Source organism: Alligator sinensis, unplaced genomic scaffold, assembly GCF_000455745.1.
Source record: "Alligator sinensis unplaced genomic scaffold, ASM45574v1 scaffold1286_1, whole genome shotgun sequence".
In the NCBI taxonomy this organism is placed as follows: domain Eukaryota; kingdom Metazoa; phylum Chordata; order Crocodylia; family Alligatoridae; genus Alligator; species Alligator sinensis.
In genome coordinates, this window is record NW_005842606.1 from 30,957 (window position 1) to 54,608 (window position 23,652).

The 23,652-nt window shown below is 40.1% G+C and overlaps 2 protein-coding genes across 4 annotated transcripts in view; one reads left to right on the top strand and one right to left on the bottom strand.

Moving 5' to 3' along the window:
- CEP97 (centrosomal protein 97) overlaps positions 1-23,652 on the bottom strand; it is a 26,866-nt gene continuing 3,214 nt past the window's right edge. The window contains exons 2-13 of one of the 3 annotated variants that reach the window (XM_025214788.1): positions 19,893-20,035; positions 18,601-19,166; positions 17,918-18,068; positions 15,315-15,473; positions 14,857-14,958; positions 14,295-14,408; positions 12,819-12,985; positions 12,004-12,168; positions 11,544-11,677; positions 9,855-10,614; positions 7,602-7,677; positions 1-5,981 (exon numbers count right to left, since the gene is read on the bottom strand). In XM_025214788.1, the coding sequence (XP_025070573.1) occupies positions 5,256-5,981; positions 7,602-7,677; positions 9,855-10,614; positions 11,544-11,677; positions 12,004-12,168; positions 12,819-12,985; positions 14,295-14,408; positions 14,857-14,958; positions 15,315-15,473; positions 17,918-18,055 (2,541 nt within the window). In that variant the 5' untranslated portion in view covers positions 18,056-18,068; positions 18,601-19,166; positions 19,893-20,035 and the 3' untranslated portion in view covers positions 1-5,255. Of the gene's footprint in view, positions 5,982-7,601; positions 7,678-9,854; positions 10,615-11,543; positions 11,678-12,003; positions 12,169-12,818; positions 12,986-13,231; positions 13,390-14,294; positions 14,409-14,856; positions 14,959-15,314; positions 15,474-17,917; positions 18,069-18,600; positions 19,167-19,892; positions 20,036-23,652 lie in introns of those variants that run through there. The other 2 variants (XM_025214789.1, XM_025214790.1) reach the window with 2 other exon arrangements.
- RPL24 (ribosomal protein L24) overlaps positions 19,387-23,652 on the top strand; it is an 11,838-nt gene continuing 7,572 nt past the window's right edge. Inside the window, exons 1-2 of the mRNA XM_006033032.2 lie at positions 19,387-19,392; positions 22,392-22,395. Of these exons, the coding sequence (XP_006033094.1) occupies position 19,392; positions 22,392-22,395 (5 nt within the window). The 5' untranslated portion in view covers positions 19,387-19,391. The remainder of the gene's footprint in view (positions 19,393-22,391; positions 22,396-23,652) is intronic.

Below are 23,652 nucleotides of genomic sequence, written 5' to 3' on the forward strand. Positions count from 1 at the left end.
TAAGTGTACAAATAATTTATTTAAAATTCAAAACTCAGAGGTACAAACAAAATCTATATAAGAACCAATAACTTCATAAATGTAAACACTCATAGAAAATATATGAACTGTACCAGTTTACCCACCCACCATTCTTCACAGAAAATGGTGAGAAGTATAAAGACAAATCAAGGCCTAATTGTTCTTTCCTTAAGACTTTAGTTTAGGAGGTAGAATACTACTATGAAAGAGGCCTCAAAACATAACAAAATTTACTTCACTGGAATTACACTAAGGGTAAATTTGGCCCAATGTAGTTATACATTTCAGGTAGCTGTAAAAGTGGTTTCCTTATCACTTTTGCTTACCAAACAGCACCAAGATAGATTAAATATCATTCTGAAGCTCCTAGAGCTAGACATTCTGCATTCATTACGTATCCAGAATACCACCTGGCATCCACAACAACTTTTGGTACAAGAGAAATACAGGATTGTGACTATTACTCTGGTAAGTTTTAGGATGGCACTTATACAGTTAAAACACCTGCCCTTTAATACTAATACAGAGTTTTTTGTGAGACTTAAGGATTTTGTGTTTGTTGAAGAGAAGCAAACTTTTAAGATAGCCAAGATTTGCTAGTCTATCAAGGCAGAGGAGGCCAGAAAGGATTCTTTGCAAAACAGTTTTTAGAACACCACATTAGGGAAACGATTTATCGTTCTAGAGGGAAACTTTTTGAAAGGTTTCACTGGACTTGACATTTTCTATATTGGGTGGCACAGTCCACAAGACGAAAAACATATTACAGAATAGGGAAAAAGTTCTCCTTTCCACTTTTTAAAAGCAGAGAAAGTGATCAGTTTTATATTACATTTTGATTCAGGAAATCTCCATTCTGCCTTCTCATGAATGAGGTAAGTGTGCTTGATACATTACCCCTTCAATAAACTAAGGCAGACTTAGAGGAAAGAATCTTTCATTTCTTGGATTTGGCAAGTTCCTCAAACAACATTTCACAACTAGAAATAAGGCTTGGAATTCTGCAGACAATATCTACAAGAAGATCATAAAAATGTAAATACACTATAATATTAAAAAAAAAAAAATCAAATGCAAGCTTAAGGGCATTCCACATTATTTAGGGAAAAAACAAGCTTGTTTATATACAGGCAGACAAACTGCTAAGTGCATTTGTATTTTAGTTGTAGCATGCACGTTGTAGGGCCTTATAAAAAAAAAATCTATAAATAAAAAGTTCTGCTACACTTGTGCCATTTAGTTTATCAAGAGTCCTCCCACCTATTTGCTAAAGGATACTTGTGTTTTTCAATGAGTACATCAAACTTGCAATCTTGCACTGTAGTGAAAGCATATCTGTAAATATGATAATCTACCTTAAATATTTTTTGAGAACTAGTGAGTATCAATCTGAACCTATCTCCTTTAAATCAGTGGCAACAGTGAGGTTGACGCTCCATGCCATCCTACTAGCACTCATCCTCTGTCTACTTAACAAAACAGAACCAAGATAGATTAATAGTCATTCAGAAGCTTCTGGAACTAGAAATTCCACTTTCATTAACTATCCAGAACTAACTGTGCTGACAGTTTTGGATATGAAAGGAACCTAGAAATGCTATTTCTGCCACCTTAAATTATTTTTATATAGAAGTCACAATTTATCCACGATCACCAATAGGAAAACCTTCCCATGTTTTTTCCCCTAAAGGAAGACATTACTTAACATATAAAATCGACTGTCCTCTTTGTGGGTGCTTATATACTTTTAAAATAGAGATGTGTAAATAGGCTTCCTTTCAAGCCAGTATTCCAGTCCCATTTTCTCAAAGTATCACCTGAACCATTCAGTTTACCAAATATTATAACACACTGGAAATTAAACACAACACAGTTGAAATTAAAATGAGCTCTACTCCTGATTATGACAGAGATTGCCTCGATATTAAAACATAAGCATGGCTGAAGGAAACCAAACCATCACGGATTGTAATTAAGAACTGGAGGTACCACCTATGAAGAGAAAATAAGATGTACAAAAATGCAGTACCCTCCAATCTATAGTCAATGTGGATTTTTTAAAAAACGAATACAAAGAAAATCATTGCCACAAAAAACACATTTTTCTATGGACCAAAAAAGAGCTAAACGTATCATGAGAATAAAGGAAAAACTGTATATGTGGAGATCATGCAAGTTACAGGCCAAATCTTGCCTTCTTATTCCAGTGTGTAGTTTCCATTCATTGCTGTTTGTTGGCATGAATACATAGAAAAGACAAGAATCTGACTTAATTACATTGTTAAAAGTTCATGCCAGAAAAAAAGAAGTCAATGTTAATTCACAAATTAAATTATGAAACCAGCACGAAAACTGCTTCTTTGACAAGCCAGTAAGGGCTCAAACGAGCTATTTTTAGCACACATCAAGGGGCTTCCTTTTGCTATTTTTCAAATTTATCTTTCATTGTCTCTTGTTTTCTACAATGCTCTTTAACTCAGGGTCAACATAATACTTTTTCTGCGTATGTACAAACTAATTGCTTTTAACCCTGGAAAAGCTATAGTTAACACAATTTTCACCTCTCAATGGGATTTTTATATGTTCAATTTAGGCAATTTACCTTCTACACATGCAAATGCACTGCACAAGAACAGAAAAGGCTTTTTTCAAACTTCAAAGCTTTTAAAAGTATCAAGATAAAGCTGAATAATATGTTGGTATCTATTTTGCTAATTTTTCACAGCTGACAGAAGCATTGGTTAAAATAAATCATCATGCATATCTGTTTGCAAGTTTCATCATTACAGGGGTTTCCATAGAAAATTAGTTTCACAAAGATATCACATTTTGGCAATTGTAGGGGACCACTTTCTCAGTTTAGATACTGGCAGTACATGAGATACTTAAATGCAAAATATTTATGGTGCCTTTGAGAATTAAACTGGTCAGGAAGTGATACTTTCTTGAGCCAAAGAGATTAACAGAACTGTTAATTATTTTTCCAACATGACAACACACTAAACTGATATGCAGGTCACTAGAGAGGAAACTCATTGCTTCATGTACCCAATCACCAATTCTACATTCCTTCTAAGATTTGGCAACTGTACTGTACGCAGCAGACAAATCTTCTCACCCTTAATTATACAAACTCAATCTTGTGGAACTTGATTGATACAAAATTATTAACCCTCTAAAGGGCCAGTCCCATAAAGTTCAGAGATTCCATAATATCTAGCAACGTAAATGGAAAATGAAGGTTTTATCTTGTTAGAGCTAAAGATCTGAATGCCAAACTAATTATGTCATAGATCTGTTTTAAAACTAGAATTAGATGGAAAGACAAATTCTTCACATGCTACAGCCTCACATTGTCTAAATATAGTAATTATTCAAGTGCCATAACTGTTCGATTAAAACAAAAAAGTCCTTTGATTATCCAATAACATCCTCCTCCAGTCTTTTGGGAAAATGAAGGGTTGTACTATATACAAAGGTAAATTTTATTCTTCAAAGGTAACTTCACCCCTTTGCAGTCAACTAGTCCAACATTAATATATCACTTAAGTCCCATTTAAGCTCTATGTTGAGGGCTCAAATGATGCCTTGGGCTTTGCCAACTTTGCACAGAGTTGAATTCCACGTTAGGAACTGAAACAGACTAGGAATCGAGGTGCTGAAAATCCAGGGTATAGTTATATTTTGTAAGGTTAGTATGTTTGGAAAAGTCCCTTTAAATTGAAAGATGCAATGGTGCTATTTTGCAACAAAGTAGTGCCAAAAGTTAAAATCTGTATCTATTCATGAGATGAGTGCAGCTGACCTCAGAGACATCCACACATGAAAATGGTTGCAGCATTGGTTTTGGATACTGAGAAATGCAACAGTAATGAACTTGATGGTGAGCCTTATAGCAGGTTACTTGACAGTTATTTTACTAACATCTTCTCTCAACTCTATAGCAAAATAATTTCTCCTTGCTACTTTTGTGGCATACTGAGTGCTCCTTTCTTTCCCAGAACAGTGCAGAACATGATGAATAGGGAAAATACAAACACCATTAATAATTCATCTTTTATCACTGCTTGCCCAGAATTTAAATGGAGAACATAACAAAATTAGCTTTGCACATTCATCCACTGGGAGGCATACAGGCCCACAATTAGTATCCAAAACCGACTGAGGTCATCACACACTAAATGCTACCTTACGTGCAATCTAAGTGGAGGGAACCACTTCTGGATTTTCCTCCTAATGTTTACACGTAGACAAGGGCTTGTGGCCCATCACACTAATTAATATCCTGAGATTCATGCATGTTCTGAAGTACCTGCATATGACAGAGAGATTTTTTTTGTAGAGACCAATACCTTTACACAAATCATCAAGCTTCCCACTTCAACCAGAGAAGTAGGGATCCCTCAGAAACTGTTCTCATCTTGTATGTCCTTTTGAAGCCCTTATTTTTAGAAAAGACTTTCACTGACTCCAGCTGAGAAACTCCAGTTTTACCTGAGAAAGAACAAGTAGCTTGCACCATATTGGAGACAAAAAACTCAACACTTTTTTTTCAAATAAAAGTAGATTGCTAATGTTCAAGTCCCCTTAGTCCATGTTTAAACCCCTACATAAGTGGCCTGCTTTGAAAAAACTGCAGAGCTTCAGTTAAAGGAGAAAAACGAAAAATTAATGCCACTGATTTAAAAACCCAAGTTTCAAAGCCCTAGTTGTTTGAAATCTTGGCCAAGATTCTTATTCCAAGATAAAGAGAAAAAAATCTATTAAGCAACCCCTATTGTCATCTCTTCTGTGAGTTGACACTGGTATGTATGCACATAATCTTCATTCTTCCCAACTCTTCAATTCATGCTATTTTTGTAGAGTGAGAACTCAAATTCTGTCGTCAAGGAAAAGTAAAGTCTTACTAAATCTGAGCTATTTTACATATAGGAAAAAACCCCATAATCTTCTGTATTACGCTATGGAAACCAGTTGCTCAGATACAATTCAGCTGGCAAGAAATAAAGTGCATAATGACCATCACTGAGAACTTGCTCATTTCAGTTTAGCACGGTTAGTGTTAATATTCAACTATAAGAGTAGCAAAATGCTATTTAAAGTTAAGCCTTCCTGGTAACATGGGCAGAGGAATCTAGAACAAAATACATGTGGAAAAAAGAATGCCAGTGCTGTATAAATGGGGGGAAGAGAGGTGTTAAATAGGTTCCCTAAATTTCCACAGAGCTCAACTACTAGACAGGTATGCTAACAGGCAGCACCTGAAATGAAGAGTCACACTCTGTTTGTTTTGCTTCCACTACTCCTGAATTCAATTTACAGCTTTCTGGCATCTGACTCATTTCATCTTGTGCAAGTGAACTTAAGTCTTGAGTGTCCACAGAAACTGTGTCAGATAAAGAATCTTGTTTTTCCTCTGAAGCTGCTGTCTGGGGCCTACTTCCTTCTGTCCCATCACTGCAACATGTCCTGTCATCATCCTCTTCTAGCTGCTGAACAGATGTCAGATACTGCTGCAAAAGACTACTGTCTTGCTCGCTGTTAGAGCTCTCCTTACTCTGATCTCCATAGTCTACCAGAGCATCTTCTGCATTGGAAGGACCTTCTGAAACAGAATCCCCAAAATGTTTGACAGTTTCTATAGAATTTTCCACAGGAAAACTGTCACTCCCATGTGTAAAACTATTTTCAGAGCCATGTAAATCACTAATGTGGGTTTGATCAATCATGGAGGAATGAAAGCCAGAGTCTGGGAACTCTGGTAAAAATTTCTCCAGAATAGTTTCAACTACTGAAGCCGAACAGGTAGAACTAACATCAGGAGAAGGTTCTTTAAAGAGATCAGATGACTGAACAGGTAGGTTGGATGAATTCAAAGTACTTGATATAGGAACAGGATGCTGCCAGATTGTATTAAGATTTTGGTTCATTGTAAGTTGCCACTGTTGAAGTGATTGAACCTGCAAACCACAAAAAACAATGTTATGAAACAAGGAAAACAAAGGTATTTGCTAAACCTGGCAATAAGTCTGTAAATAAACCACATAAGACTGGGAGGGATCAAAAAAATAAAAGGCATTCTGCCTAGACAAAGGGAAAGATGCACTTTACATTATGAAACAATGACCCTTATTATTTCTAGCTTAGAGTCTACGCATTGATAGGCATCAACAGAAGCCATATGGAGTCCTCTTTGGACAGAGTATGGTAACTGGATATGTATCAAATGAGAGCTCCAACAAGAGTATAAAAGGCTCAAACCAGGCTCTTGAAGAAGAGAAGTGTGATGCTTTTAAAGGAGACAGCTCATGTTTAGACGTTTCTATCTGGATGTTACAACTATAGATCTCTTTCCACACAGAGTACACATACTTTTGGATACAACATAAAACTGTTAGCTTTAGAACTTAATGAAAAACTAATCCATTGCTTCCAGAGGCAACATGACTTGATGGTCTCAGTGGATACTGGGGCAATCGCCAAATGATTCTTTTACCACACTGAGGATCAACTTAGTTACTTTCTCCAGTATTTTCTCCTTTTTACAATTCCTAACTCAATTTTAAATTTTAGTAATGAAAACTTATCTGGGCCTGATTCTCAACATATTTATTCAAATCCAAAAATGAGTTCCCCTACCCCTGGACAACACAGGAAAAAAAGCCTTAACCTAGATTTAAGTAGCAGCCCAGGGCAGACAGTGGCTTGGCTCCAGCTTTGGCCATGGGCTCCAAGATGAAACCTGAGTTGAGCTCACCTCTGCCAGGGTCTGCCCTGATCAACCCCCTGCCTGGGCCCTACATCTTTTCCCTGCAGCTGCCCCCTCCACCTCCTCTACTCCAACTACCCCCTCCCCTCCTTCCCTTGTGCTCCAGCTCTAGTCCCTCCAGACCAGACTCAGCCAGCTGGGAACTGCCACTGTTTCTCTCTGGCTAGGCCGGGCCCCAGTCAGGGACATGGCTGCTGCACACTATCTCCTAATCAGAGCAGAACCGCAGCAGAAGATAAGGGTGCAGGAAGAGGGGAGAGACAGGGATTGGGATGGGGCAGCCAGAGTCATGATAAGGGGTGGGAAGCAAACTGTAGAGGGGATCAAGGAGTAGGGAGGCAGGGACTGGAAGGACAGAAGCAAGAGGCTGGCAGCAGGGAGGCATGTGAGGGTGCAGGCAGTAGGCAGACCAACCAAGAAAGGGGCAGAGGTCTGGTCCCTCATGCTCTGCCCACTATTCTACCCCCCCACTGCTGTGGCAGAAAAAATTTAAGACCTCTCCCCAATAATTAGGTTCTAGACATAGGAAGTTATAACAAATTTATAATTTTCTATGTACAGAATCTAATTATTGGGGAAGGGTCTTACATTTGAAGTTACCTTGGATTTGGGTAAATACATTTTGCAGTGGTTACGCATGCTTCTTTTAAATTGCTAGTAACAAAACAGCTATCACCAAGTAACTTGCTGGCAAGGTGCCCATTACTCCAAGCCATGGTGGTCAGGGCTACATTCACATTTTTTTCAATATTTACAACTGAAAAGTATGCTTTTTAATTCATAATAGGATAAAAGTACTAAAGATATTTACCTGGTCCCAAAGGTAGCTGATGGCCTCCTCTTGTACAAGTCTTTGAATCTTTTCTTCATCTCTCTCTCTTATTAGTCTAAAACACACAAGATATTTAACTTAATAATGCAATGTTTCCTTGAGTGACAAGACCAACATGTTCCATATAAAAACATTTTGTATAACACTATCGTCTAAAGAAACAACAGAGTAAAGTGTTTAGTCATTCTTCTTAGTTTAGTTTTTTCTTGTCATCACATTCATTTAGCTGCTGGAGTGATTTCAAATACTGTTTGAGAATACCCTTGTGCTTTTTTACTGTTAGTTCTCTTTATTCCATTCTCCATTACCTCCTTAGAGAACTGACATTTAAGAAGGCTGTTCTAAAACAGGGCTAATGTACTGCTGGACAACTTCCACACAACTGCCTATCTGAGGGCTCTCACTTACTTCCGTGGAACTCTTATTGCAGGCACATAAATCATTAAGATGAAGATGGTCAGTCAAGTGAAAGGGCTTCTATATATTGCTTCAGAGTGCTAGTAGCAAACAGTACAAATATTATCCATTAACTAACAAGGCATCCAGTATGCCAGATGAGTTTTGCTTCTTTCCAGCTACAAGGTATGAGCACTTAAACACCAAACCACACCACTCTGAAGCAAGGCTCTCTTCTCTGAAAGTATCACTGCAAGGATATCATGACATTCTGCTTTATTGCATCTCTCTGGTTGTATCAGACTGCTTAATTTTACCCAATGTCAACTCTAATCACCAGCTTTGTAATTTCAGCCTGTACTCCAAGTATCAAACTATCAGATTTCCTGTTTATTTATCAACACCACTAAAAATCCTGTGCGCCAAGCCATATGCTCAGTAATTTGCATGCATCCCAATCTAGGCCAAAGGGGTAACAAGTGTAACCAGAAGTATTATCTTATGGTGAAGGTGTTTCAGATTACTTGAGGGCCTGATTTGAACCCACAGAGAAGGAGTGTCAAATTCATGCAGCCCCATAAGCTAGATGAGTGGCATGGGGTTGGTCGCTGGGCCAGATCAGGCCAACAGACCCTCTCTCATAGCATACCTGATATGGCAACTATTGCAGCCAGTCTGGGACCTGGAGTAGACAGAATGTTCATTACAGACTGGCCAGAGCAGCAATCGAGCTGCATGCAATGGATGCCCACTCTGAGGCATATGCCAGGCATGGCACATTTTCCAGCCCATCTGAGACCTATGCCACACACAGTGTTTGCAGGCACAACATGCAGCATGGAGCACAGGATGGGCTGGAGTAGGTGCCACATGCAGCATAGTCTTGGAGCTGCCAGGATGGGCGCTATGTGGGACATCCACCGCCTTTGCTGCTGTAAGCAGAGTGCACCATACACAGCACCCATTCCAGATGCTCAGGTCCTAGAGTGGCCGCTGTATTAGGAATGCTAGGGGAAGGGGGAGAGGAAGAGGTAGGGGTCCATGGGCAGGATCTGGCTCACAGACCAGCCTTGCACCACAGGCACACATTGTGCTCTGCATCAGTCTAATCAGACCCAGGGGTAGCACCAGGGGCCACACAGCAGGGCTCTGCAGGTTGGGTCCAGGCTGTGGGCAGTATGTTTGACAGCCCTGCCATAGACCCTTTGCTACTTGCTGCGAGGAACAGAACAAAAAGAACTTATATTGATTGTTATACTCTAGGAAGGGAGAGCAGATAGGAAAAATAATTTTAAAAAAATCTTTTGAACTGAGCAAGCCTGACAGGAACTCCATATGAACTATGGAAGCACATCATACTTTTTCAGACTCTCACTTTTCCATAAAGAACTCACATTTTAAATACTGGGAAAAATCTTTACAACACTGCCATCCCTTTGATGATACTAGACAACTCTTCATATTCAGGGCCATACAGGATCTCTCTGATCTCTAGGAGAAAAGGCCTAATTCAGATGTGTCACTAAACTTTTCTGCTCATCTACTAGAGTGCAATGTCTTGGAACCAGGAAGGTGTAAAACTTCTAACCCAAAGCACGCTTGGATAGAGCTAGACAGAGAGAGAGGATGGGATGTTGTATGCATAATTGATTTGAAAGTGGAAGTTGCCTTGTGCTACTGTGTTAGAGGCAGCAAAAGCTCTTATGCATAGGAAAAAGTCAAGCCAAGGAGAGTGTATACTTATTCTGAAACGCATCAAAGCATTTTAATTTTTGTTCTACACTTACGTCAATTCAGACTGGACAATCAGAACGTAAGCCAGGACTTCTTACTTACTTTGCTACTTCATTAGTTAAGCAAACAATGTGCTCTTGCATTCTGCTTAGGCGAATTTCATAACGCACTTCCTTGGCTTTGGGATGGTAGTTCCTTGCATAAAATCCTCTCCAGCAGGCCTGAAGCTTGGTGGCTGCTTTGTTCAGTTTTTGCAATTCACCTGCATCATGGTCCACAGAAGCCAATTCATCAATAGAATCTCTCTTTACAGTGTGGTCTGAAAGAAGAGTTTGTTCATCATTCACTGATGGGATAGAGTAACTCCCGAGAACTTGGTCTACACAGGAGGCTAGAGAGCAGCTAGTACTAGCAGTCAGATCAGCAGCAACTGTTGCTGGATTAAGGAAAGGTAATAATTCAGCCTCTTTATTTTTCTCTTGAGCTTCTACAGATTCTGTTGCTTTGATGGAGCACTCTATTGTAACCCAAGAAATCTTTTCTTGTTTGTTATCTGCACTCTCCTTATTAACTTCTTTCACAAATTCAATCACTGTAGCATCATCATCTTCCATGTCTGAAGTGATTCCATGTAGTCTCAGTTCTGTAGTTGGAGATACAGGAGACAATCCTGAAGCAACAGGCATAAAAGTAGACTCGGAGGAGAGAAGACTGCTGTTCAGTTTGTCTTCATCAGTCTGTATATCTTCCAGGTACAGCTCTTTGCGACAACTTCTTTCAACTGGAAAGGCATTCTTTGCTGCGTAAGAGTGATCATCATTGGTGCTTGGCCCAACCCAAGAATTCATTTGGATAACAGGTTCTAGGGGAACAAAAAGCCAAATTTAAGTTACGCTCCATTTAAGTAATATAATTCATTTAACATTAGGAGGCCTTCATCTTCTGTTTTAATTAAGAATCCAGCGGTTACAGTAAGGTGCAATAACTGCAATTTAATGCTGATGTAACACTAGCACACGGAAACCTAAGGGGCATTTTTACATGTGCTCCAGGATGGGGTGTTTTAATTAGAGCTGCTTTAATTAAAATGCCTGCAGAGTTATTGGATAATATCTGTACCATTTGCTACTAGTATTCAGCATCGTGTGTATTCAGCATCCCATGTTTCAAAATGGCGGCGAGGGCACTTTAACTAAAGCTTTAAAGTGCCCTCGCCACCATTATGAAATGTGGGGACACTGTATACACAAGACACTGCAACGGCCTGGAGGGTTCTGATTAGAACACTTCAGAAGACTTAATTAAATCAGCAGACTACTTGGAACTGGATTTACTGAATCTGGTCTGACGCATTAACTGAATCTGCTTTGACACATTCAGAATGCATCGGAGCACGTTTATAGGTGCCCAAAGTGTGCTGGTCATGGTAAACTATATACACACAGCAAAAGACAGCCCCTTCCTGAAGAACCTCCTACCTAACAAGATAGAGCAATCAAAGTAGCAAACACCAAAAGATGTGATATACTAAATAATAATAATCTTTTCACTATTTTAGTAATTACTGCTTTCAGTATACAAATAAAAGTCAGGGACATGAGGTTAGGAACCAAGATGTAGCCAGAATTGCATTGCTTCAGTTAAAAAAACAAAATCCAGACACATTAAAGACTGGAAGGCTCTGTTCAAGGGGAAGGCTATAACCCTAATTGTTTCCCACAATGGTATTTGCATACAGATAATTCCACTTATTGCCATACACAGCAGCACAAGAATAAATTTGGACTTTACCACTTTCAAGGACTATCTGTGGCCCCAGGGCGGGACTGCTTTGTTCACACACAAGTGACACCCCTTTGTTGGGAGTAGAGGATGTAATTGGTCCTTCATTTTGGCTTTGGTACATCAGTTGCCTCTGGTGGAGCCTGAGCAGAAACAAAATGAAATCATTGTGAAAAAAAAAACCAAAACTCTCTTTCAAAACGAGATCTGAAAGCAACTAAACTTTGAGTTACTTTATGGGGAAGAAAAAAAAAAGATTAAACCATCTGAAAAGAAGGGACTGATCAAGGGAAATACTGTACATGCAAGAATCCAAAGTAACTATTCACAAGAACAGATTCACAGGACCAGGTCCCAGGTCTGTCAAAATTAAGTGGTCTCCTTTCAAACCTCTGAGTTTTATAGAACAGTACTTCCTAAATGCTTCTGTTACATATGATATTGATGGAGAAAGAGAAAATGTTCTCACCTCTGCTTACTTAGTATTTTTTCCAGTTTGGCATCCTCTTCAGTCTGGAGACCATACGAAGAAATAAGAGGACAAACAGTGGCAAGGTACTGAACTAACTGAATGTGCTGCCCAGGTCGATATGATCGCCCTTTACCTTGACTATAAAGCCATTCTGCTTTCAAACTGGGAGAAAGAAAAAGAGGAGGTAATGTCTTTGCATAAAAATCCAAACTAGAACACGCAAGTAATTTTCTCACTGCAACTCTTTGGTTACTTTTCTACTAATTGGTGCCTATGCCACGCAAATCCAAACCCTGCATTTTCACAAAAGCTAGAGACATTGGGATCTTCAGAAGAGTTGGGGGAAATATTGTCTCCCGTACAAAAACAGGGCGTTGAAGATAATTTACTGCAACTGTTACTCTGATCCATGAATCAGTTGCAACCTTGGCCCATATCTTCTTCATTTAGCTCTTAACATTTTATTCACTTCACTTATTATCATGCCCCTTTTTTTGTATCCTATCAACATCTGAATGTGTCTATTAATAGAGATGTTCAAAGCAGTAATACTCTTCAGAGTATTCACAGAAATCAAATCTGAAATTTTAAAATTGGAAGCAGCACAATGAATATCATGCCATATTCAGAAATCACATTTTGAACATCATATGTGACAGCAGTGACAATGAACGTTTAAAATTTTTTTAAAACAGTGAGTACGGTAGCAATTAGAGACTTAATTTCTGATCATCTGGATTTACCATTGCACACAAATAAGTTTTAAAACTTATTGACCAAATAAAAAAAAGAAATTTTTAAAACGCTTTCACCTTTCTTTCTGAGAAATCACATATCCATCTAGAACTTTAAGGTTCAAACACCAGCTGACAATATAGGGTCGATAGTCAAATCCAGGAATAGAAGGCGTAGCCATCACACAAGGGTTGCTCATAATTGACAACTGCTCCAATTGAGGAAGAGAAGCCAAGAAAGAAATCTGAAATAAAGAATATCTTTGTTGATTAAAGAGAACTACCTGGTGTTCACAATATACGAAACATTTCTATTGCCTGGACATCTGAGGCAGAACAGCATTTGAAATGCAAAAATGCATGTTGGAAAAAACAAAAAACCACCCAAACAAACAAACAAACAAACACACACACACACACCACTACCACCCTGATCCCAGTCGGAACACTATCACTAAGTCACTTTCCTGTAATACGTTAGCTGCCATTACCTTTGGAAAGGATCACCTCATTTTTGTGTCTTGGGGGAGTGGAATTTTTGTATATTTATATCATTCTGATTCAGAACAAGTGGCAAAGATGGCCTTATAAACATGGTCACACTCACCAGCAAAGATGTACTTATTTAAAGAAGAAGAAAGAAGAATGAGCATCCGGCCACATTAAGGGATTCCCTCAACAATGCTATGCTGACAATACTCACAAGATTTATTCACAAAAACATTAAAAGAAACCATAAAAGAACAATTAACTTCTCCCTGTCTGCTCCTTGATAAAGAAACAGAATCAAAACCATAAATGTAAATTTTGAGGCAGTTCAGATCCAGAGTAAGCCTATCATTAGAACAGAAATTACTTGTAGCATTTTTCAGCAGCAAAGGCCTGCAGCTGACCAGTCTTGTTTTTAATCTGTTCAATCCAGGGAAAAGACAGCTGTGAATAGTGTTTTATGAATTTGTAGGCAGCATCTGAGCCTGGGACTATGCGTTAGGCATCCTTGAGCAATGGAACTAGGAAATTAAATAAATAAAAACAAATTAAAATAAAAAATGAAATAAAAGGCTGGCTGGAAGTTAAAACAGCGCAGCTGTGGTTGGGGAGTGAGGGGCCTGGACCCATGTTCTGTGAGCAAAAAGGGGGCAGAGGGAGCTCTGATTTTCCATGATAAAAAATTGAAAATCAAAACATTAATGAGGCACTGGTAGGCTCCCAAATTGTTTTAAAATTGTAAATAGATCAATAAAACTGTGTTCAATTGATATCTATCTATAGTAGCATTTCATATTAATCATGGATTTTGGGCTTTTTAATCAGACAATATGTTGGGGGGGGGGGCGGTTTAAATCAGAGAATTTTTATCAGAGAAAACCAGGATACCTGGTTATTACAAACACCAATTACCAATAGTAAAAACCTTCAGCAGTCTGTCAGATTTGAAGAAAATAAAAGGCTGTTTTACTTGTGCTCTGAGTATTTTGCTCTCAAAAGAACTACACAACTAGCCTCTTATTTTAAGTTAAAAACTTTTTATGCTAAATTCTCCACATTTGTTACCTCATTTAAGTCCCTGATTTCATTTTCTGCCAATGAAAGAATGGTCAGACTTTGAGGTAGGCAAACAGGGGCTGTGCGAAGAGAAGTTATAATATTTCCATGGAGCAGAAGAGTCTATAAAACAAAAACACCATCATTAAACATTACCATTTTGATCAAAATGTTTTTCTTAATAGCAACAGCTTCAGAGCACAAAATTGTGACTCAACAAGTCAAGAGTGAGTTTCTACAAACAGATTTTTGCTGGGAATAATCGTACTATTTAAAAGCAGAATTTTCCTATATAAAAATCAGTTTTATAAAGGGTGGGAGTCATTTGTTTTTAATATCTGTAGTTAGAAACTTCAGTACTACTTTTGGCAGCCTTGGCCAAATCACCAAGTGATTACAAGAGAATCATAGCCACATTTTTTTTCATCTTTAAAATGGGGATAATAATTCTTAACTTGACAAGTAGGTCTGCATGACTAGTTAAAATAGCATGGGCCTGGATAATAGTGTTAACTGATATGCTGCTTTTTTAAAGAGATGACAGACAGTAGAAAGGTAACACCGCATTTACCTTTAGAGATGTAAGCTTGGAGAGATCTCCTATTTGAGATATATTATTATCTGATAGATCAAGATGTTGAAGAGATGCGCAGCTGTTGATCTGATCTGTCATCTACAACACGAGATATAATGAGAAATCAAAAACCTCTCTTCTCTGTCATTAAATGAGAATTTACAATTCTGCAATTCTTTCTGAAGCTTATAAGTCTCAATAAAACAGCCAAGAAAGCTTCTAATTTTCAATTATGAAGAACTTTGGTTAGGAAAAAAAGTATGTTTAGTAAATGATGTTGATTTTTAAAATGACCCAATTCTCATTACAATTTTGTGCTTTACTTATGTATGCCAATTAATTGGAGATCACTTATTCAAATACTGGAAAAAAAATGCAACCCCTAGAAGGGCTTTTCAGTTTCCCACTGTATTCTGATACCAGATTTTGAAAAGCTAAAAAAATAGATATTTCACCTTCAGGTTATTTCCTGCCAGGTTTAGCCATTCCAGGTGCACCAGATCCTTTAAGCCCTCCACGTAACCAATGCTATTGTGAGGCAGATTTAGTACCTGGAGCTGAGTAAGTTTTGCTACACCCATCATTCGTACCAGCCGATTATTGGCCACTGACAGCTGTAGATAAACATGCAAAAAATGTTTAATGTTTACTACAAAATGGTTCACACAAAACAGGTTAACAAATGATAACATAAGATCTAGCTCTTATCTTGAAATGTTAAATATACAGTCCAACAGACTATACAGAATGATGTTATTTCTAAAGAGTAATGTAGCCCAGACAAACCACAAGACCATTCAACCTGAATTGTGCACTAAAATTTAAGAGCTCATTTTGTTATACAAGGCAAATTCACCTGCCGTGTTAGATAATGAAACTCAAGAGAATGAAATGAAGAATAAATTAGAGTCATTGTTTCAGGTGGTAAAAAGCATTTTAAAACTGCCTTGCAAAAATAACTGCGGGCTCATCTACACGTGCTCTTTACTGCAGAGTAGACTAATTAGCTCTGCAGTAAAGTGTCACTATCTACATATGCACTGGTATTAGGGTGCAGTAAACTAATTAATTGTGTTGTAAGATATTACTGTTCAGGACAGTACTATCTTATGGCATAATACTTACCTACACTGAAATCCACATGTAGACGGCGACTGGGTGGGGGCCAGACCTCTGCACGCTGCCTAGCTAATTGCTCCACACATTTGGCACTCCTGTGCTCCAGCAAGCCCCTCTGCTGCCATCACCCAAGAGCCCACGGCTGACTCCCCAAGTCTCCTGCCAGCAGGGCTCTGCTCTGGCTCAAAGTGCTAATGTCACAGGTGCATATGTAGACACTGCTCCCAGAAGCACTGTACTGCGGCTCAAACTGCCCCAGAGTTTATTACATTGCATTACAGGCACAAAATTTACTTGCTCATCTTCTTAATGAAAGATTAAAAACACACACACGCATCCCTCTGTCCCAGTGAAAAGGGAGCTTTAACACAGTTTTAAACATTATAATTTTTAACATTTTCTAGTGAAGTTTTAAATTGTTAATTATTTACATGTTTTTGTACAGTTGAAAGAGAATACAGGACCCCACACATAGTAGCTACAATAATTGTAGTATATCGATGCAATCTAAAACATGCAGGGTGCATCTACAGATGCAATTAATGCAACATGATGAACTCTGGGGGAGTTCGAGCCAAAGTACACTCCAGTGTCACAGATCATCTCCCATGTGAGGATCATTGGCACCTCAATACCAGACCTTGTTCCTGGCCCACAGTGGCAGGCTCATCTACTTCTTTAAGAGCTACTTGATTTCACCATCTGCTTTTCCTCAGATGCATCTTGGGGACTGCTGATCCTCTCAGTATGAATGAGATATGAGGGGATGAGAAAGGTGTTCAGGGTACTTATCTTCTGCCAAGGGGCCAATAGGGGGGAGCTTAACTCGTGGGCATCCTGCACAATCCCTTGGATGGTCTCTTGTGGCATGTCTCACCCAGTGGCCAGTGGGTGTGCCCAGGGAGAGGTGGCTCTCGCTCTCCTTCAAGTTAACCACCCCTCCCCACTTCAAGAACTTGCCTGCTAGGGTTAAGACCCAGGCAAATGTCTACCATACCAGTCTAGGACTAAAGAGAGAGGTCAGAGTGGAAATGTATTTATGGGCTCTTAAATATAGCACCATCAAGCAGTAAAATAAATAATGTCTTAGTTATAGTTACAAAAGGGCCTGTAATGCAGCTTGGAAAAAAGTAATTGTTCTTTCTTTCTAATGTTATTTGAGAAGAAACTATAGAAATTACAGTTAAACCAGGAACAGTAAAAAAAACTGAGTATTAGCTCCATCCTAAATATAACATAGGGGCTTTGAGAATGGCTGTTTACAGAAAGGAATGTTCCCTTATGCCAATACTGAGAGCACAGAACTTGAAAAAAACAAAAACACTTAGTATAGCTTTTCTTATGTAAGCCATTTAGGTGATGCCAAAACACTGTTCTTCATGTCTCTTGAAGGCACTTTTAATAACTACTGAATGGCTTGGACTTGTTAGAGCAGTGATGCTCAACCTTCAGCTTGCGGGTCATATCTGACCCCCAAAGCAACTGAATCTAGCCTGTGGGATGAAGGAAATCAGTACTGCCCCAGAGCAGGAGTCAGCAGGGAGAAGGGCCAATCTGGAGGGTGACTCTGCAGCGTGGATAAGAGAGCACTATGGACTGCCAGAACCCTGCCAAGCCACCCAGTCCCAGACATGGATGCCTTGCCCTGCCCTGCCCTGCCCAGCCCAGCACAGGGACCAAGGCTTGCTTCTTTGGGCTGCCAAGTGCCAGTGAGCCACAGCTATGTAAGGTACCCTGCCCAAGGATGTTGGGGCTGGAGAGCACAAGACACAACTCCTGGTATGGCCCCAGTACAACACCAGGACTCAGAAAAGGATTGACCTAGGGTCCGGTGAGCCCAGCCAGCTCTTTCTCCCTTGGGGCTGTAGCCACTAGGATACCCAGGTTCCTGCATCAGCTCTCGCTTTCTCAGTATGTGGGGCTGAGCTTCCTGACCTACCAGCATTCCATCCCATGTCCCAGGAACTGCCACCACTGCTGCCCAGAGCAGATCTGGACTGGGAGAGACAGTTATTAACAGCCCTGCTGTCAGCGGCAGAAGGCAGGGGCTTGGGGTACCATAGGCTGTGCATCGCATGTCCAGGCTCCACCTGTGATAACAATAAAGCCAGAGGCTGCAGGCAGCGAGAGAACCCAGAGGAAGGTGCTGAGGTCTAGCCAGGGGCTGGTATCTTCAAACCCATCCTCACACATCTAGCAGTAGCTGCCAAGAACCCAGCCCAGAATACCAGCAGCAAGGCACCTGCCCTCCCTCCCCCCCTCCCCCTTCTCGTCTACCAGAAAGGAGTGGCAGCCCACACCACAGCCAGGTGGCAACGAACCAGCCTGCTCCTCTAAAACAGTGTTTCTCAACCCATGGGTCGCAACCCAAAAGTGGGTCACAACAATATATGGAAGTCACGAACAAACTTTAAATATGGATCAAACAACTTTAAAAATGGATTCTCCTTTAAAAGAGAAAAACGTGGGAAACTGTGGGTTTTCCCTTGCAGGCTGTCAGAATTGCAGCCTGGAAGAGGCTGCTTGAGCCCCCTTCCCCCCTCACCATCCCACACACATCCCCAGGAGTCAGGGTCAGAAGTGAGGGGCATTGGCAGGGCCAGGGGGCTGTTTTCTACTTACACTGCTCACTGGGTTCACTGGCCATCAATGTTTACAAATGAGTCCTGGTACAATAAGATTGAGAACCACTGTTCTAAAACACTGAGCACCACTGTGTTAGACAGATCCTGTAAGGACCAACCCCCTCATCCTGCAAAAGTTTACGTGTGTGCTTAACTTAACTAACAAGCATAAGCCCATCTATTTCAATGAAATTATTTCTAATGTCAAAGTTAAATATGCTTGCAAGATCAAGCCTAAATAACTCAGGACATCAGGAAGGGAATTTAGAACTTTCTAATTTTACATTAAACATTTTTGCTACTTGTTTTACCCCATTTACATTTCTTTTCCCCCTTTAACTCAAATATATATTAATAATAATTTTATATTACATACTGTATTTTATACCATATGCTAAATATCATGTTAGTAAATAAGTAAAAAAGGATATCTTGTAGCCTGGAAGTTAATGTACACAGCAAACTGCCTGGGCTTTCATTTTATATTACATATTCCTCAGATGCATTGCCATGAATTTGTGGGTACTGCTCCAATTTGTGATCATTTATTTCCAGATTTTACAGCTGCAACAACAAAATGTTATTTAAACAAGACAGATGAATCAAAGGTAAAAAACAGGTTATACTGAAAGGAGTCCTGAGTAAAAGATTGCAAAAGCACAGGATGGGGGAATCATCAGTGACAAGGGGTGTAACTAAAAGCAATGAGATTCAAGGTCTATACCTAGCTCTGCTGCAGTATGAGACTTCTTGAGTCACTTAACCTGTATGTATCTCAGTGTCCCCATCAGTAAATTGAGAAAAAATATGTAAGCTTCTTTGTGAATGCTTTTGAAATATGAAGATGACAAATGCTATTCTTCAGTTATTACATACAGAAAAGCTTTTGTCAGAAAAACATTACTAAGGCTGTGAAGTCAAGCATTCAAAGGGAAGGAAGGGGTAGAATAAAAGCTATCTGTGACTTCACTAGGAATTGAATGCTCCCAGCACTTCACAATATCCAGATATGTGAGGAAGTTCAGTTCTAACATCTTTAAAAAAAATTCTCAGATTACACAGGTAACTAGAGAAACAACTTATACGATCGTCAACTGAAGACCTGCATTGAAAACATGTCTTTCCACTGTAAGACCTCTCTTGTTTAGATATATAAAAAATGGCAATTCATTCACATCAAGAAATGGAACTTTTAAGACTATTAACTGCATACTGCAGCCCTAAATTGGAAGTATTTTAATAAACGTAGTGCGATTAACTCATGACCCGCAACAGTCAAGTAACACTGACCTGCATCAGGTTTCTGCATTTCTCCAAATGCTCCAATTTAATTATTTGGTTTTTATCCAGAATCAGAGTGTGAGTATCAGCATCGCACGGTAATATTGGACCCAGCTTTTGTAGCCCTTGTCCTGACCAGTTAACTACCAGACCTTGAAGGAGGAGGGAAAAAAAGTGAAATAAAGTATAAGCACATGCACTGTAAAGCAAAAGAAACAGTTTTGCATTCCTGTAATCAAATTCTATCATTTAAATCTCTAAGACTGCATCTCATAAATATTTCATACCAAATACATGAGGTTCAGTGGTTTGGCTTAGGAGGCTGGCATTTGAGTCCCTGTGCTAACACGCATTGTCTGCACGACTGCAGGAGACTAGACCGATAAAAGGACTCTGTCATCAAAGACAGACTTGGATTTAGACACTAAAATTGTACTAAGTGTCATAGAATCATAGAAAAATTAGGGCTGGAAGGGACCTCAGGAGGTCATCTAGTCCAGCCCTCTGATCAAAGCAGGACCATCCCCAACTAGATCATCCCAGCCAAGGCTCTGTCTAGCCAGGTCTTAAAAACATCAAAAGATGGAGATTCTACCACCGCTCTGGGTAACTTGTTCCAGTGTTTTACTATCCTCCTAGTAACAATATTTTTCCTAATATCTAACCTAAACTTCCCTTGCTGCAACTTAAGACCATTGCTCTTTGTTCTGTCATCACTGAGAAGAGTTTAGCTCCAACCTCTTTCAAACCCCGCTTCAGGTAGTTGAAGGCTGCTATTAAATTCCCTCTCCGTTCTCCTCTTCTTTAGACTAAATAAGCCCAGTCTTTCCTTGTAAGTCACGTCCCCCAGCCCCCTCATTTTTGTTGCTTTCCACCAGACTCTCTCAAATTTGTCCATGTGTTTTCTGTAGCGGGGGCCCCAAAACTGAACACAGTACTCCAGATGTGGCCTCCCCAGTGCTGAATCGAGGGGAAGAATCACTTCCCTTCATCTCCTGGCAACAGTAGAATCCTCAGAACTCCGACCTCAACTCATATACAAGTCTAACTTTTCACAGTCAAACTACCCAAATGCCTAAACTCTGACTCTGTACAGCCCAAAAGTTCCTCCATCTTGTCAGGACTGAGATGCTTGGCACCCAATTCATGTTGACACTTTACTGGAATCTAAGAACAAGGCATTTCCCCACCTAAGCCCCATGAGGGGCCAGATCTAATAAGTGTGCTCAGAAAGTGCCTAATACAACTCAGCAGGATACCCAACATAAAAAGAGAGCCATTGCTTTCCTTCGAGAACATGACCAGAAGAAGAGGAGGTTGTACTGCTTTTTTTTGTTTAATGGAATAGACCAGAGGCTGAAGCACTTGCTCAGGAGCTGGGCTCAGTGTGCTCTTCAGTCTGAGGGGGCCCAAACTTACATCTCTCACCTCCAAGAAGGGTGCCCTGACTACGGGCAACCCCCACTTAATGCTGTTTCACTTAGTGCTATTTTGCTAAAACACTCATTTTAAATTGATACCCGATTTCACCTAGCACTCAGCGAGTTTCGTTATAATGCTCGCAGTCACCATCTTGGGTCATAAAAACAAGTGCAGTTGTCATTTTGGGTCGTCAAATAATTGTGGTTTCGCTTAATGCCCGTTTCACTTAATGCTTGTTTTTTCAGGAACCAATTAAGAGCGCTAAGCAGGGGCTGCCTGTACTAGATTACTGGCTATTCTGGGGCAGGGAGCATGCTCCACCTTTCCTACTGAGATTGCCACTACATGGATGGGGACTCAAAATGTGCTGGGCCAGAAGGAACAGGTCTGACCCTCTAGGACAGGCCTTGTGGTTTTCATCTGAGCAAGGGGAGACACAGATCTGGGTTTCTATTAAAAGGACTATTTATTTTATGCCTTATTTTATATTACTGGGGCCCCAGTGGTTCAGTGACTCGTGTCTTCTCCAGTCTGTCTACCTATGCTTCAAAAGGAAAGAGCCTCGTGGTTCTTTTCTGGGCAATTGGAGATGCGGGTTTGAATCTCCTCAGACTGAGGAAGACACTGAACCTGGGTCTTTCACGTCTGAGATGCATACTTTAAGCCAGGGGTTCCCCAACTGTGGTATGCATACCTCTGGGAGTAGGTAAGACATCCCTGAGGGTACGCGGGAGAAACTGTGTAATGGCAGATTTAATTTTCATTATTATAATGACTGGTAGTTAAGGGGTTAAATACAAAAGGTATGCTGGTAGGGCTATGTGGGCAGCCGGTAAGTGGGTACACAATAAGAAAAAGTTTGAGAACCTCTGCTCTAAGCATGAAGTCAGGGGTTCTCAAACTGTGGGTCGCAACCCCCCAGGGGGGGTCTCGAGCAATGTAAAAGGGGGTCGCAAACTTCTCTTCCCTCCCCAACGCACAAGCACTCTGCCTGCTTCCCTACCCCAGCAGCAATGAACATGTTCTTGGACTCACCCACACTGGAAGTGTCTCGTTTGTTTTCTAATCTCAAGGTGTACGGGTTAGTGAAGCTCAGTTGTTATCTGTCAACAGTTCGATTGACTGCATGAAATTGAGCGCAAGTTTTTTCAGCAGTTTTTTTCCCCCCCAGCAGTTGCCGCTATAAAGAGCAAATACCAATCAAAGATAAATGCGGAGCACGAAATGAGACTGGCAGTCTCGAAAATAAAGGCCAGGTTTGAAAAACTAAGCAGTACCAAGCAAGCTCATCCTTCTCACTGAAAACTATTGACAGTTTTAAATTTGAGAGTGGTTTTTTTTAGCGAAACAATTTTGAATTTGATACACTTTATAAAGTGTTTTTTGACAAATACATTTCATTTAATGTACAAAGATAAATGTGCTTTATTTATCTCCTACCTAATCCGAATGAAAGCAATAGCTTTAATTAGGGTGGTGGGGGAGCGTGTACATGTATATATTATTTTAACGGGTCACAGTATCCCAAATTTTGAGAAGCCCTGCATTAAGCTATTGTACATCAGGAACAAATTACCACCACTTCCTTCTCCAGTCTGTCTACCTATGCTTCAAAAGGAAGGCAGACTTTCTCTCTAGTTTTCAAAAGGACTGGGGCACCTAATGCAAACAGGTGCCAGACTGCATATTTTGAATAAATACAGACACCGCCTTGCACAGCAAACTGGCAGCTGAGAAACTCATTCAGAGACACTTCACTTGCCTACATATTCTAACAGTCAGAATAGAGAGCTGAAGTGCTTCACCCAAAAGCAGTTATAAGAAAGTTTAACAGGAGGCACACCTGCCCACACAGATCACAAACTCAGACTATTAAGAGCACTACTTGGCTATAATGCCAGACAGCAATGCATGAAGGCTGTTATGTGAGTCTCGGTTCAGAAGAACAAACATGGATGTCACAGTATGGCACTGCCTGGCACCAGAATAGAATAAATAATATAGATGTCCCTAAGTCTAGTGACCTGTGGTCCAGACAGAAAGGGCTGCATATCTAGTGGGGAACGGACCATTCCCCAAGTGCCAGCTAACAGGGATTTGAACTGAAAAACGGGTGTCAATCGGTAAAAAATGAATGACTTAAAAAACAAAACAAAAACCAGGGAATCGATCAGTGGAAAAAAAAAAATCGGTAAAAAGTGAGAATGCAGAACACTACCCATGTCCTATTTGCGCCACATCTAAATCACTTTAACTTTTCTAATTACTTTCATAGATTCATAGATGCTAGGGTCGGAAGGGACCTCAATAAATCATCGAGTCCGACCCCCTGCATAGGCAGGAAAGA